The sequence below is a fragment of the Pectinophora gossypiella genome, chromosome 4 (genome assembly GCF_024362695.1).
Source record: "Pectinophora gossypiella chromosome 4, ilPecGoss1.1, whole genome shotgun sequence".
Classification (NCBI taxonomy): Eukaryota; Metazoa; Arthropoda; class Insecta; order Lepidoptera; family Gelechiidae; genus Pectinophora; species Pectinophora gossypiella.
The window spans coordinates 15,493,637-15,507,562 of NC_065407.1; the positions used below are offsets into that span (position 1 = coordinate 15,493,637).

Sequence of the window (13,926 nt, forward strand, 5' to 3'; positions counted from 1 at the left end):
AAACCGAAGATATTGACCCTACAGCTTTGGTGCCATAGTAATAAATACTCAGACGGATAAGGTCGGACGGAATATAGCAAAATTATTTTTTGGCCGGCACTTTGACTTCTGGGCCGAAATCCGATGATCTCCTTTTAATTATTTTGTGAATTTGTGTATTTTGTGTACGATGCGAGCACAGACTAGTAAGAGATACTACTGATTTTTGACATGTGTGTGTCAGCTCAGCACTGTCAGCAGCCTTTCTTTGCGTGGCCGGAATCCGGACCGGCGTCGGTCGGGTCCGGCAACGGCGTATCTCCGCCGGCACAGCACGGCACGCGTTTTCTGTTGCATAAAAAATGCACCACTATTCCATATCTTGTTGGTTGGCAGCACTGGACGTCAATTTGACAATCAACTGACGTCAACAGTGGACGTGCTGTCTTGTAATTCGCGTATCAACAAATGTAAATTTATTTCAATATACGGTATAAAATGCTGTAAGTTTCAGATATCATTATTTTAACCTTATAGTTAAGTAGGAACAGCAATGGATCTACTTTCATTACTGTCCACGTTGATCCTTTACGGAATAATTGCCGCTATAACCCTTCTAGTTTTGGTAAGTAACTTAACGATTTGTACCTAATAAATGTTATAATCCAGAAAATATGTATGAATTATATTTAAATTTAGCTTTCAGTCATTCTGTACGTTATAACGAAACCTTATCCTGAAGTGGAGCGATTTAAAGAAGAAGAATATTACAATGATCCTCGAACGAAAAATAAGCTGAAACTACCCAGTATAAAGGATCCTTACGAAGTACATTTAAGCGTGGTAGTGCCTGCATATAATGAAGAAGAAAGACGTGAGTGATAAATGTTAATTATCAGTTTTTTTTATGGTAGATAGGCAAGCAACACACTTTCACCTAGATACCTTGTTTCTAGCTTATTTTATTCAGTATTATCTTTAATAGACTAAAAATGCTATATCGGGCTGTGTTAAGCACATTACAATGTGTCACGCGATTTATACAGCCAAATCTCAGTGGCTTAGTCACCAAGTCATTACAATAAATAATCTGTCTAACTTTCATTATCTACTCCAAATGTTCTGATCAATTTCAACTAATTTCTAGGCTCAGGTAGTAGGTACCTAATATAAACTTATTTATTACTAGTCATTTCTTATTCTTTCTGTTACACTTCATATGTAGTTAATATACATGTAGTAGGTATAAGGTATTAGTTATGAATAACAATAAAATAAATAACAGTATTTTCCAGTAAGCAATTATTTTGGTAGTGTAAGCATAAAGTAAATTATAGAATTATTTCTCTATAGGTAGAAATAGCACTTTTTTATATTTTCTTGGGTTAGGTATTTCATGATTATGTAAGAAATCTTTTTTTTTCTGTTTTCTTTTTATCTGCAATCAGTTGCAAAACTTTAATCAGATTTGATGTAAGAAAGTAAAAAAATATTTTCAGTGCCCCCTATGCTAGATGAGGCTGTGGAATTCCTAGAAAACAGACTGAAGGTGCTACCTTCATACAAATATGAGATCCTAGTAGTCAGTGATGGTAGTAAAGACAACACTGTGAAAGTGGCGGAGTCCTATGCTGAAAAATATGGAACCGAAAAGATACGGTGCCTTGAGTTGATTAAGAATAGAGGCAAAGGAGGTGCTGTCAGATTGGTAATTGTTTATTTATTTATTTGTACACAATAAAACTGATACAAGGAACATACAAAGAAAACAGATAGTACAGGTAAGCTTATCTCTAAACAAAGAGATAGGATAAGGATGTTTCAAATATTTTTCTTCTTTTTTTTACTAGTTTATAAAATATTTTTGGTCTTAACCAGGTGTCTCACTGTCGGTTATGTGCAGAAACAAGGCCTAGAGTGGAAAAAAAGTCATTATTTAGTGTCTTTTTTTTAGTGTCTTAAATTTTAAAATAGTTAAGAATAAAATAAATTTGGTCAGTTTTAGATCTGTATTTATTTAGTTATCTGAATTTTATAATTTATCTTTGACCTAGGGTACTACTCAATTCTTTCATGTTTTTCAATTTACCATAACAGGGTATCCAAAGCTCCAGAGGAGCAGTAATACTGTTTGCTGATGCAGACGGTGCGTCAAAGTTTGAAGACTTGACAAAATTGGAAGCAGCATTGACTGATATTGTTCACAATGACCTGAAGACACAGCCGGGGCCTGTAGGTGATAGCTTGGCTATTGTGATCGGCTCAAGAGCTCATTTGGAGAAGGACTCATTAGCTACAAGGAGCATTTTTAGGTAAGATTTTTATTATCTGATTAGGAATATCATAACACACAGACACACACACACACACATACACACATACTTGCACACAAACATATACACACCCAAACACACACATAACTTAACTCTCTCTCTCTCTCTCTCTCCTTGGCGGCATTTATTATTCCCATCTGATGGTGGGGTCTGCCTTCTTCTTACTTAACTAAAGACTCATATTTAGATATTCCATTTTTAAACAAGTTTTGAATTTCAATGGGTTTCTAATGGGAAGCACTTTATTTTAGATTAAACAGAAAATACTTCTTTTCCAATTTGTTTAGAGTTATGCAACTTAAACATAGCTGGCGAGTATGCACCTCTGCCTACCCCTTCGGGGATACAGTTGTGATGATGTTTGTTCTTTTCGAGCTCTTGATATTGTAACGGACTATTCTTTATACTTTATTATAATTATTATGTATTTTTTTCATAATTTCAGGAATATACTTATGTTTGGTTTCCACTTCCTGGTGTGGCTGTTTACCGTGAAAGGGATCCGCGACACTCAGTGTGGGTTCAAGTTGTTTACCAGGAAGGCTGCAGACATTTGTTTTCAGAGCCTCCACGTCAATAGATGGTAAATTTTATTTGTTTTTAACTTGTCTTCTGATTACCTGTGGCTCTGCCCACTCCGTTAGAGATCATGGGCATTATCAATGATGCTTTTTCTTATTATTTTACAAAGGTGAATTAATTCTGTTTGTTGTGGCTCTACCCTACCCCATTATGGGATCACGGGCGTGGGTTTAATTTTTTTCACAAAGGTCCCATCCTCTTAAAGAAAATTGTATATCTGCGATGGTTCCTAGGGTCCTAATCAGCAAGTTTAAAGCCTATCACAATTTTATTTTCCAGGGCATTTGATGTTGAGTTGCTGTACATAGCACAAAAGTTAAACATTCCTATAGCCGAGATTCCAGTAAGATGGACCGAGATTGAGGGTTCTAAGGTGACTCCGGTACTTTCCTGGATCCAAATGGGATGCGACCTGGGCCTCATCTGGTTGAAGTACACCATCGGAGCATGGAAGATACGCAGTGAGAAAGTAGAATAAGCACAATTTTATAATTTCCAATTATATTTTTATTTATACTTACAATTAAATTGTATTTTCTTAAACTAAGCATAATTAAAAGTTTAATAATAATCAGGTTCTTTTTATTACATTTTTATTAACAAAACTAACTTCTTGTTCTTTAGAAGATGGAAATGGAAAAACAAACATATCTCTGTCAATATCTTATATTCACAAAGTAAAAATTAGAAGATAATTTTAACATCAAAGCTATAATATATCTCAGACAGACAAAATGCTTAAAGCTATATAAAATTTGTGATCTTCACATTATTATTAATATTATTATAGACATTCATATATTGTGGCGTTCAAACATAGCTCTTACGAAGTTTTGACTTTGAATAAAAATTTCAATACATTTAAATATTGTCTATTATACAGTGACGTTTAAATATTTCTCTACATACCATTTGGAGAGAATTATTATAATATATTGAGAAGATCGCATCAGTGTGGCTCAAAATTATTATAATTTAAGTTTTTAGCAATTTAGAATGGTATTTTATAAAATCCAATGGTTCTGATTAACTATCAATGACTTCTCATTTTCGCGCCACACCCGAAGAGCTATTACCGGGTGTTCGTAACGTAATGTAAGAAACAAGAGATGGAATCTTTTAAGGTGAAGAATGAGGTGAGGCTGAGGATTCTTGGAAAGTGAGCTAAAATCTTTCTGCCTTGCAAAGGTTTTTCATAAACGCAGTTAACATTTTTTTGTATAAAAGTCGAAAAGTATTGAATAAAGTGCGGGTAATTTCAGGCAGTAGTGTTGCCATTGTATTGTTTAAACAAACGTCACAACCAATCACTTTTGGATTTAATATTTTTAATTATTTTGGCTGGCGCAATATACAATTAAACTACATTTATGATCTGTGTTTAGAGTGTAGAGCAATTTACGGTACACGCTATCAGATTCTACTTGCTTGCAAGTAAGTCGCTAAGCTAAGCTCGTAACTTTTATAAAGTTCTTGAGCAATATTGGCCCTAGAAATAGGTATAAATTTTGTAAAGTGTCTACTAAATGTATATTCTACATAACATTTAAACTTTATAGAAAATTTGGCAAGTGTGATGGATGAGCAACAAGTAGATGTGAAGATTGTGAAGTGACTTACTAAAATAAACAAAAAAATGCTTTTGTTTGCCTCAGCAAACTTATTTTCTCGATCTATATAGTAGTGCTGTCAAAAGAAATATCGATAGTCTTGAAAATCAGTTAGCTAGAATTTAAAGTAAGAGCGCAATTTTATCAACTACCTATAAATCAAGTGACAACACTAACTTTTACGAGATTTCTTCAGACTTTTCAAAAATAATATTCTAGAAATACAAAATGCATCAGGCACATACATGTCCCAACTGTGAGATAAGTGAGATTTAAGAGATTCATCGCGTCTCATTTAACAGGTGAGCAGCTGGTGTTACTTTACTACTGTTCAGAAGTGAGGCGTCAATAGGCTATTTACACAAGGAAAAGGGTCTATAAAAATACTTGTCGAGCCAAAATCAGCCATGTGTCTATACTTAATATAGTTCAACTACTGTAATACCAGTGCTTCATGATTATATGACCAAGAAAGTCTTCAAGTTGTGTTGTTACTATTCGTGAGGGTTCAAACTCCAGTCTTGAGTGAAGGTATGTACTATAATTTAAAAATGTATACAATAAATAATAAGTTGTCTAGCTATCTAAATAATGACGCAAACGCCAGTTAATACATTAGTAAATAAATTCTGTTAGAGTTATTATTACATAAATAAATAGGTATAAGAATATTATTCTTACAGAATTTACTTATAAATTATACGCAGCCAGACATAGGCGAAAAAGGGAATTGTATATTATATATATAGAATATTAATTGTAAAAAATAAGTAAATACTTATACAGAGTTTAATATCATAAAGACCCTATACATTTTGACCATGGCTGAATTGTACCTACATGTATTAGGGTTCAATCGAAAATATTCACAAAGATCACAAAGCGTTTGAACGTAGATACATTTTGAAGAGATTACTGAAGCTAAGTTCGATTTTAAAATCGTCATATCGAGTTCAAGTAAAATTTATGGAAATTTGAACAGCGCCGCTTCGTACGTTAAGAGAACCAATTGAACTGCTATTCATATTTTTCTCAAACTTTGCAACAAATGGTAACTTAACCCAATTTTTTTTTTTAAGTTCTATTCATTCATGTGGGAAAACACACCAAAACGATGACATCTTTGATCACTTTCACTTTGTGGACAATGTTACCATGGGTGGCAAAGTTGGCGTACTTGACGTAGAACTTAGCTTTTTATAAAGACCGCTGATGTTTTCGATTTCACCCAATATTAACACCCGTATTCTAGAATGTTGACTCGAACCTTTCTCAAGGTCTTCCTCGAACTCAGCAAATCTGTATTCTTAGAGAGCGCCTCAACCTTAACTCGAATTTACTCCAATATGGCATGACGTTATTAATTTCGTGTTATTTTGTTGGCAGTATGGTTATGCTCGACTCCAGTGAGTAAAGTCCTCAAGTCGAGGATGTAAATTTAATCTTAAAATACCAAAATACTCAGGCGAGGCCGAGTCGAGTGGAAAAAGAGTTGTAAACATCTTAAAATACAAGTGTAAGTTTAGTAACAGTAGAAAATATCCCAAACCTTTCTGTAGAACGAAGGAGGTACTGCTGCTTACGGCCAACACTGGACGGAAGAGAAATTTTGCCTGTTAATGCTGCATGTTACGTACTAGATGAACTCGTTGTACTTAAATAGTATTGCATTGGTGCTGATTCTGGTCAATAAAACTTAAAATTATTTTAAGCCCTCAAAAGGGCGTCCTTTATTTACGATAGCTGCACAGAGTTATAGCTAGATTTATTTAAGAGCTTTTACTTAACTTGAAATAAAATTAAGTTAGTGTCTGCCAGAATCCGCACCATTGATAGCCTATAGATCATTATCGGTAGTATCGGCAATTAGGTACAGTTACTACTGGTATATTTTTTAAACAAGTGTTCAAATGCTTTCCAACATGTGGAATTATTTACCATCGGAAGGCGAGGTGTTGTTGTATGTCTTAGTATTGTGCCCAATAGAGATGTAAGCCAAAAAGACAATATCAACTGGAAAATAACAGGGTATTTAAGAGGGTATTTCCCGGCTACATTCCAAAAAAAATAATATAGATAACGCTGTACAGGGTTGCCCTCGTTTAACCTTCTAATTTCATAGAAAAAGACATATGCATCTTTTATCTTTGTATTTGGTTATAAATGATGACCCTTGTTATTCCATCCAGGCACAACACATCTTCCACATATTCTGACCATAATAAAGAGAATCAATATAGGTAGCAATCATAACATTGATCCAAATATCAAGTAATAATTATTTTTATATTTGCCTCTGCCATTACGTTGCAATTAACTACCAAAATATCGTTACTACCGTATGTACAATATAAGTATGTCAAAGGTTGCTCGGCTATCGGTATGCAATACTATTTTAATAAATATTTTCATGAATTTAAAAAGCACTATATAGAACACATTTTAGTCAAGCACTAAGCGTTATCTGAACGACAGCTATTCCGCGTCCCATATCGCATTAAAAATTGATTAATTTAACCCATTAAATAGTTAAATACCATGCAATGCAATAAAAGCAAAAAATATTTCCTTTTTAAGTTTTATAAAATATTTTAATTACGATTAGTTTATGCAATCACATTACAATAAGGCATTACATTTGGAAGACAAGACAGGAAGGGGAAGAAATTAAAATCTATAGTGTCTCTACAAAGGTTCAGCCAACATGCATCAAGAAAGAACAATATAGAGTGACATTCGTCAGCATTGGCGTACATTGGGCCATCATACGCCAACTCTTGATTTAACACCTCAGACGCTCAGACGAACATTGAGGGCTACATTCAACAACTGATGACTTTTTACTGATGTGACGTAGCGCGCCAATATTGACAAATATTGGCCTGTACTTTTTGGTTTATATTGGCCGAATGTAAAACTAAGCTACATTCACCAAAACAATATAGATGGCGTTGTTCTGTTTAAACGTGATAATTACCTATTTTCTCATTACTCGGGTACATAATTATTCCAAAATACAATGTAATGGCAGAAGCATATATATAAAAATAATTTATAAGTTGCTACCTATATTGCTTCTCTTTATTTTGATCAGAATAATAATGGGTGGAAGATGTAATCATCATTTGTACCCAAAAACAAAGATGAAAGATGCATGTCTGTTATCTATGAAATTAAAAGGTTAAATGAAGAAGAAACAGTACAGCGCCATCTATATTTATTTTGAGGAACATACCCTGGAAAGTTCCTTATTCAAAACAAATAATTTTACTGATGTGACGTGTAGCGCGCCAATATTGACAAACATTGGCCTGTACTTTTGGTTTATATTGGCCGAATGTAAAACTAAGGTAAGGCTTTTCACAATGCCAAGCAAACTACTTTTTAGGCATGTTACATGCAACTTTTTAAATATACTGCTAGAAATTCCTTTACGTTTTGCCACTAGACAGGATACAACTAATTGACCTTTTTATTTATTTATAAACAAAATGTAAAGTTTTATTCATATACAGGAGAGAATATAAAAATACACAAAGATTAAATAACTTCTTAACTACCTACCTAAATGTGTTCTTAAAGATTGAGAAAGTACACAACAGTACCTATCTTTGTTGCTACTATGCTGTCTTTTAAAGAAAAAAATACATTAAATAAAACATCTATCAACTTACAAACAAGTGCAAACATTAATTAAAAGGTTACAATAGACATTATAAACAAAACAAAATTGCTTTTTGGTTTAAATATTCACACTTATGTACTGTGTAGTTTAAAAAGGTTGTCTCAATCTACGGAAGGTACCAGAATAATAAACATTCCGTGAACAGTCTCTGTTAAATGGTCAAACTATAAACCGAAATTTGAAGTATAAAAATAATTTGTCCCAGTTTAATATCGTTATTAAGATTACACTTTTACCTTAAGTCCAAACACCATTTTCAGAAACTGCTCGTAATGTATGGTGATCACGCCGTCTTGATCCGTGTCGTATTGTCGGAAAGCTGATGTTAGCATCTGAAATTAACACATAAAATGTTAGCTACATGTGTAAACTATTCGAAAATACATACGTACATAAAATACAAAATTACAGAGCTCTGCATTTGGGATTTTGGGCCAACACATGTATAGAGTAGTTACAAGTAATCAGTACGCAATTTGCAGCCATTTTTGATACAAAATATTAACAGGTTTTACATAAAATAAACTTGATGTATATTCTTGTTAGTTGTTACTATAGATACACCTATCGCCTATAGAAAAGGATAGATGACAACCTGTCAACTACGATACTTTTTTCGAAATGTCAAAATGGTTAATTAAATAGTAAATATAAATGATATTACAAAACGTCGACGTCATCAATAAACGTAGTCAATAATGATGACGTCAGCAATATGCCAGAAAGGACAGTTTACAGGAAATGATTTTTGTTTTTATGATGATGATGACTTGCATGCATGAGCACTTAGGGAAACTCACAAAGAGAAAATTTTAATCGAATTTTTTTTTTCGAAGTTTACAGGAAGATTTCAAAGCCTGTTTATAAGGTCAAGGCTAAAGATGTGTGTACCCTTGAAATCATTCATACAATATGCCAACTCGTAGCTATCTATTGTGCAACAATGACTCTTTTGTTAATCAATGAAATACATGACCTATGTAGATGTGCTCTTATAATTGAATATGAATGCCGTTACAGTGTTTACGGCATAGTACAGAGAACTAAACTGCTTAGCATTAAAGTGTTTTGCTTAACATTTCTGTAAAAGTGAGAATCAAAAGTGTTGTCCACTTTGACAGCTGTCAGACTCTTGTCGGATGCTAGTATGGAAAATTAAACCTTATAACAATGTCGTTAAGAAATCGTCACGTGATTTTTGATAAATCAACATTACCCTTGTATCGTAGCATGATTAGAATGACAGCATTGACAGCAGGTCAGAGATATTACCTCACCACCTACCTACCATTACCTAGCGCGAAAGAGACGAGAGATATGTATTACGACATCCACGCCGAATTATATCGAGGGTTTCGACCAATAGACATAGCAAATGCTATCTAGGTGGATAGACATAGTACGTGAGACGTGGGAACCACAAAAAGTCAAGTATGCATTTTAATTACATATAAATATACTTACATATAATGTAACACAGCACTGAATGAAGTCATCAAACAGAATAGTGCTACGTCCATATCTGTCGAACTTCTGAACCATAATGGTGACAATTTCGTCTGATAATCGGTAGCCAAACGCAGTCAGTGCACTCTTTAGCTCATTCTTGTCAATGTTGCCAGAATTGTCTCGATCAAATGAACGAAAACAGTTCTGCCAGTCCGTCACATATTTCCACAGAGCTCCAAAATCTTCAAAAGATATGACTCCTCTATTTTGCTTATCAAACATACCTGGAATGGATTTAATTAATTTATTTTATTTATAACATCGCAAAGATATGGGCGGCCTGCATTCTTTATTTGAATTTAGCATTTTGCTAATCTCTTTATGACTCTTATCTGAACTGAATAACTTATAATATTTTTGAACAAATTACCTATCATAAGACGGACTGTCTCTGGGTTGAAAGGGTTCCAGGTACCATTAGATAGTGCTTGTTGTAATTCATCCGCTGAGATGTAGCCGCTACGATCTTTGTCAACTCTGAAGTAAAAAAAATGTATTATTTTTCCAGTGCTGATTCCAAATGAGTCTTAATTCTTAATTTGTGATAAAGGTCATAAAGCTGTAAAGTCATTTTGGGAAGCTGAAAGTGTACCACATGTATACAATAAAAATATACAGAGCAAGAGCTCTGCGAAAATTGATTGTCCTACAACTTCACAGAGTTTAAGAGTTCTTATTTACATATTATATGATGTATTACACCTTATTTATTTCATTGTTTATTGCAAACTTCACAGACCACCATAATTCTAATTATGTAATTCATTCGGAGAAGTCAATTGCTGGTTGGCAGAGCCACTATCAAGTAAGGCTTTTAGTTTATATTATTTGGTTGACCAATCCCTTGTCTAAGGGATATGTACACGAAAGCACCTATGAGGCTGGCATGATCACACAGGCTTTGAACACTCAAAGCCTCGTTAAAAATAATAAAAAAAAAGTAATTCATTTTTTTTTAAGTTGGAACCAATACTTATGCATGACTAATAATACTAATTATAAGAGACTACCAATTGTCCAGATACTACATTGAAGGAAAATCTGTTTCCGAACTTGAATTTTTTTTTTAATTTGATGGTTTTGCATTTGGCCCAGACTTGCCCGGAGGCATTGACGAAAAGAATGTAAGTATATGAATCTATGAAGAATGTATAAATAAGTTTTTATAATTTAGGTTATTTATTATTAACTGACATTCGTAACATACAGCAATGACTATTTTAATGTGAATAGAATTAGATCATTATACTTCTTATTATTTTGTGTTTATTATATATTCTAATTGTTGTAAATATTATGTTCACTGAGTTCTTATTTTAAGTATTTTTTGCATTTCGAAATTAAAATATTGAATGTAATTTTTTTTTAAATAAATATCTATAAGTAATATTAAAAAAATATATATCACTAAATATCTTATCAATGCAATAAATATCTTATGTTATGCCGACTAGTCGACTTTCGCAATAAGTCGGAGACTAGTCGGCACATTTCTACTAATTTACTATAAATAACCATATATGTATACAATTTCAATTATTTTATCATAATTGATACTTGTAAATAAGAAAATGGTCTTTGTTATAAGTATACTGCCACTGAACTATGACACTTACAAGGCAGTTATGCTCTAATGCCTAGCCCTTGGTATAAAAAGTAAATGAATTATTGCCAAGGTTACTAGTGTCTTACAACTCTTACAAGTCATAACATAACATAAACAGCCTATATCCAGCCCACTGCTGGGCACAGGCCTCCCTTCAATCATGCAGAAGGGGTATGGAGCATACTCCACCATGCTGCTCCACTGCAGGTTCGTGGAGACAAAATTAATTCAAATAAACTTTCTTACACAGAACTTAATTTTAACAATCAGACACAACACATGAATTCAGTACAAAATCATTCCTATGTTGTAAATTTATCACTCAATGCATAAATAAGGATTCTACTGATTACAGTAGATTACGTACATATACAAACAATAAGATAAAACATTGGCATAATCTTTTGTTTTTAAATAATCTAATAATTTACCTAGTGATATTGCTAGAGGGTGGGGTGAATCATATAGTAATTGATAATTCGGAGAATTAAGTATAAAAGAGAGCAAGTATGATCTGTTTCTTCGAATAAAATTCGAGATGTTCGACTTTTTTGTATTCTGAGTTTTATCTGCAATATGTAAACATCCATATGTATTACTATGAGCAGATGGGCTGAATGTACAATTTGTGGCAATTAACTGGTTGTGGAATAAGGCAATTTTTTTATATGGAGAATAGGCAAGTGTTTGACTACTCTCTCATTTGATAATCTCATTTGATGGTAAGTGACAATATGGCCGAAGATGGGACATAAATAGAAAGTACCTATTCACTTTTACCTTGAAAAGAAAAACATAATATTATATATCATATAATATGTTGTGTGTGTGTATTCTGATCATATAATATTACTGTCCTTTATTCCCTGATGGAACATACCTATATATGATACAATTGTAAAATTTATTGTGTCTGATATCTCAACATTGGCCCCGATTCCTGCAGACATCTCTTAATTTTACTTTAAGTTATACCTGTCATTTTCTTATCCGCCGAAAAGGAAAGGGACGGATGATTGACAGCTCTTAATTTTAGGAAGAATGAGTAAATAAATGAATAACCCGGGCGAATTTTTAGGCGGTTGTTTTAGATTTGTGCTTAAAATTGACGTGTGTTCCATAAATTTTATGCTTGTCGATTACCCGTCCCTTTCCTTTTCGGCAGATAAGAAAATGACAGGTATAACCTAAAATTAAATTAGATGGTATTTACAGGAATTAGCACCATTGAGGAGGTTAATTTTATATAATAAATAACAATGAACAATGTCATAACATATATAACTAACTACCCATTCTCTACTGATTACACAACTTAAAATAGACAAAATAGTTTTATATAACATCCCTTTCACTTTTTTGGGGAAACTGAAATGAAGATTGCTAATCATGCTATACATTAAACTAGTTTTAGTTGAATATTAACCACACATTGCTATTAAAATAATTCTACTGTAATGTATAATATCAGTATAGTTAAAGTAGAAATCAAATTAGCCATGGAATCAACACTTTAAAACCTGTAGGCTAAGTGGGGTTACAATTTTACTTAAATGTATATTATTATTTTGCCCACTGAATGTGGGAGATTAAAAGTAAAGAGCTTACCTTCTGAAAATATCCCATAGGAATTCTCTACTAGGCATAGGCGACTGGAATTGTGCCATTGTTACTTTTGGCCTGTAAAAAAAAAACAAAAATGTAAAATCAGTTTGGTTTATTTACAATTCATACTCCATTCTTAGTTAAAACTTGAAGAGTTAATAACCGCGCAGTATTAAGTGGTAATTATGTATAATTTCAGTTTATTTCACAATGTATGACACATTTGTACATACTGGATAACTTGTGCAATTTAAAATTAATATTATTGAAATCGTTAATTACACATATTATAAAAAAATAATCGATTTTTATTCCCTTCGGTAATCGTTTTCCCCGATGAGTAATCCTTTGATCAAAGCAAACAACAGGTTTCTTGATAGGGCCGTGTGCTGTTGGAAAAGAATACGTTAAAACTTAAGAAATACTCACTATTACGAAAGCAGCGATAGGGTGTCGGATTATTTAAATCTGAAAGACTTTTGTGTAAAAAATAAAACGCAAGACTCAACTATATATTCCACAAAACCAAACCGCTAAAGTTCTGGAGAAAACCGAGATGAGATGACGTTATCAGTAATAAATAACCTGTCACTGTCAAAATTTGTTGAAGAATTTTTTTAAGTGTTTGTGGTGTGGAAACTAGTGTTTTTAGCCAAAACTTGTAATGAATGGAATGAAAGAATGAATGATTTCTCTCCCTCTTGTTTACAATGTTGTTTCAGTCGACATAAAAATGAATGCTTTTTTCGAGCTTTAAAAACACGATTTTTTGTTATTCTGTTTCTTTGGTTGGTAGGCATGGAACCGTTTCGGTTTTACTAATTATTATTTTATAAGGTTAAATTATGTGTTTTCATACAAATTGTGTACAGTGTTGTTTTAAAACATAATAATATTTTACTTGTAAATAAAATGTACATTTTAAATCTTATCTCTCTCCATCTGTGATTGATTCTCTGATTCTTATTTTACCAACCACTTTAATTTTAGAAATGTCATACATATGCGTTTTGTTAT

The 13,926-nt window shown here is 32.8% G+C and overlaps 2 protein-coding genes across 2 annotated transcripts; one reads left to right on the plus strand and one right to left on the minus strand.

Annotated features, from left to right (window-relative positions):
- The first annotated feature begins 417 nt into the window (after positions 1 to 417).
- Positions 418 to 3,465, plus strand: LOC126382392 (dolichyl-phosphate beta-glucosyltransferase). The gene is made up of 6 exons (XM_050032236.1): positions 418 to 604; positions 679 to 853; positions 1,479 to 1,687; positions 2,077 to 2,291; positions 2,758 to 2,895; positions 3,174 to 3,465. Exons 1-6 carry the CDS (start codon positions 533 to 535, stop codon positions 3,370 to 3,372), a joined length of 1,008 nt encoding a protein of 335 aa, XP_049888193.1. The 5' UTR covers positions 418 to 532; the 3' UTR covers positions 3,373 to 3,465.
- A 2,175-nt stretch (positions 3,466 to 5,640) lies between these two features.
- On the minus strand, positions 5,641 to 13,500 carry LOC126382415 (programmed cell death protein 6). The gene is made up of 6 exons (XM_050032288.1): positions 13,339 to 13,500; positions 12,913 to 12,984; positions 10,069 to 10,175; positions 9,654 to 9,922; positions 8,426 to 8,521; positions 5,641 to 6,095 (listed from the first exon to the last, which is right to left on the minus strand). Exons 2-6 carry the CDS (start codon positions 12,969 to 12,971, stop codon positions 6,084 to 6,086), a joined length of 543 nt encoding a protein of 180 aa, XP_049888245.1. The 5' UTR covers positions 12,972 to 12,984; positions 13,339 to 13,500; the 3' UTR covers positions 5,641 to 6,083.
- Between the last annotated feature and the right edge of the window lie 426 nt (positions 13,501 to 13,926).

What these genes read in the sequence shown, in the direction of transcription:
- LOC126382392 (XM_050032236.1), top strand. Translation starts at nt 533, where the DNA reads ATGGATCTACTTTCATTACTGTCCACGTTGATCCTTTACGGAATAATT. An exon ending in CTATAACCCTTCTAGTTTTG is followed by an intron (nt 605 to 678) that starts GTAAGTAACTTA and finishes ATTTAAATTTAG; the next exon opens with CTTTCAGTCATTCTGTACGT. An exon ending in GCTACAAGGAGCATTTTTAG is followed by an intron (nt 2,292 to 2,757) that starts GTAAGATTTTTA and finishes TCATAATTTCAG; the next exon opens with GAATATACTTATGTTTGGTT.
- LOC126382415 (XM_050032288.1), bottom strand. Translation starts at nt 12,971, where the DNA reads ATGGCACAATTCCAGTCGCCTATGCCTAGTAGAGAATTCCTATGGGAT. An exon ending in CTATGGGATATTTTCAGAAG is followed by an intron (nt 10,176 to 12,912) that starts GTAAGCTCTTTA and finishes TTTTTACTTCAG; the next exon opens with AGTTGACAAAGATCGTAGCG. An exon ending in GACAGTCCGTCTTATGATAG is followed by an intron (nt 9,923 to 10,068) that starts GTAATTTGTTCA and finishes AATCCATTCCAG; the next exon opens with GTATGTTTGATAAGCAAAAT.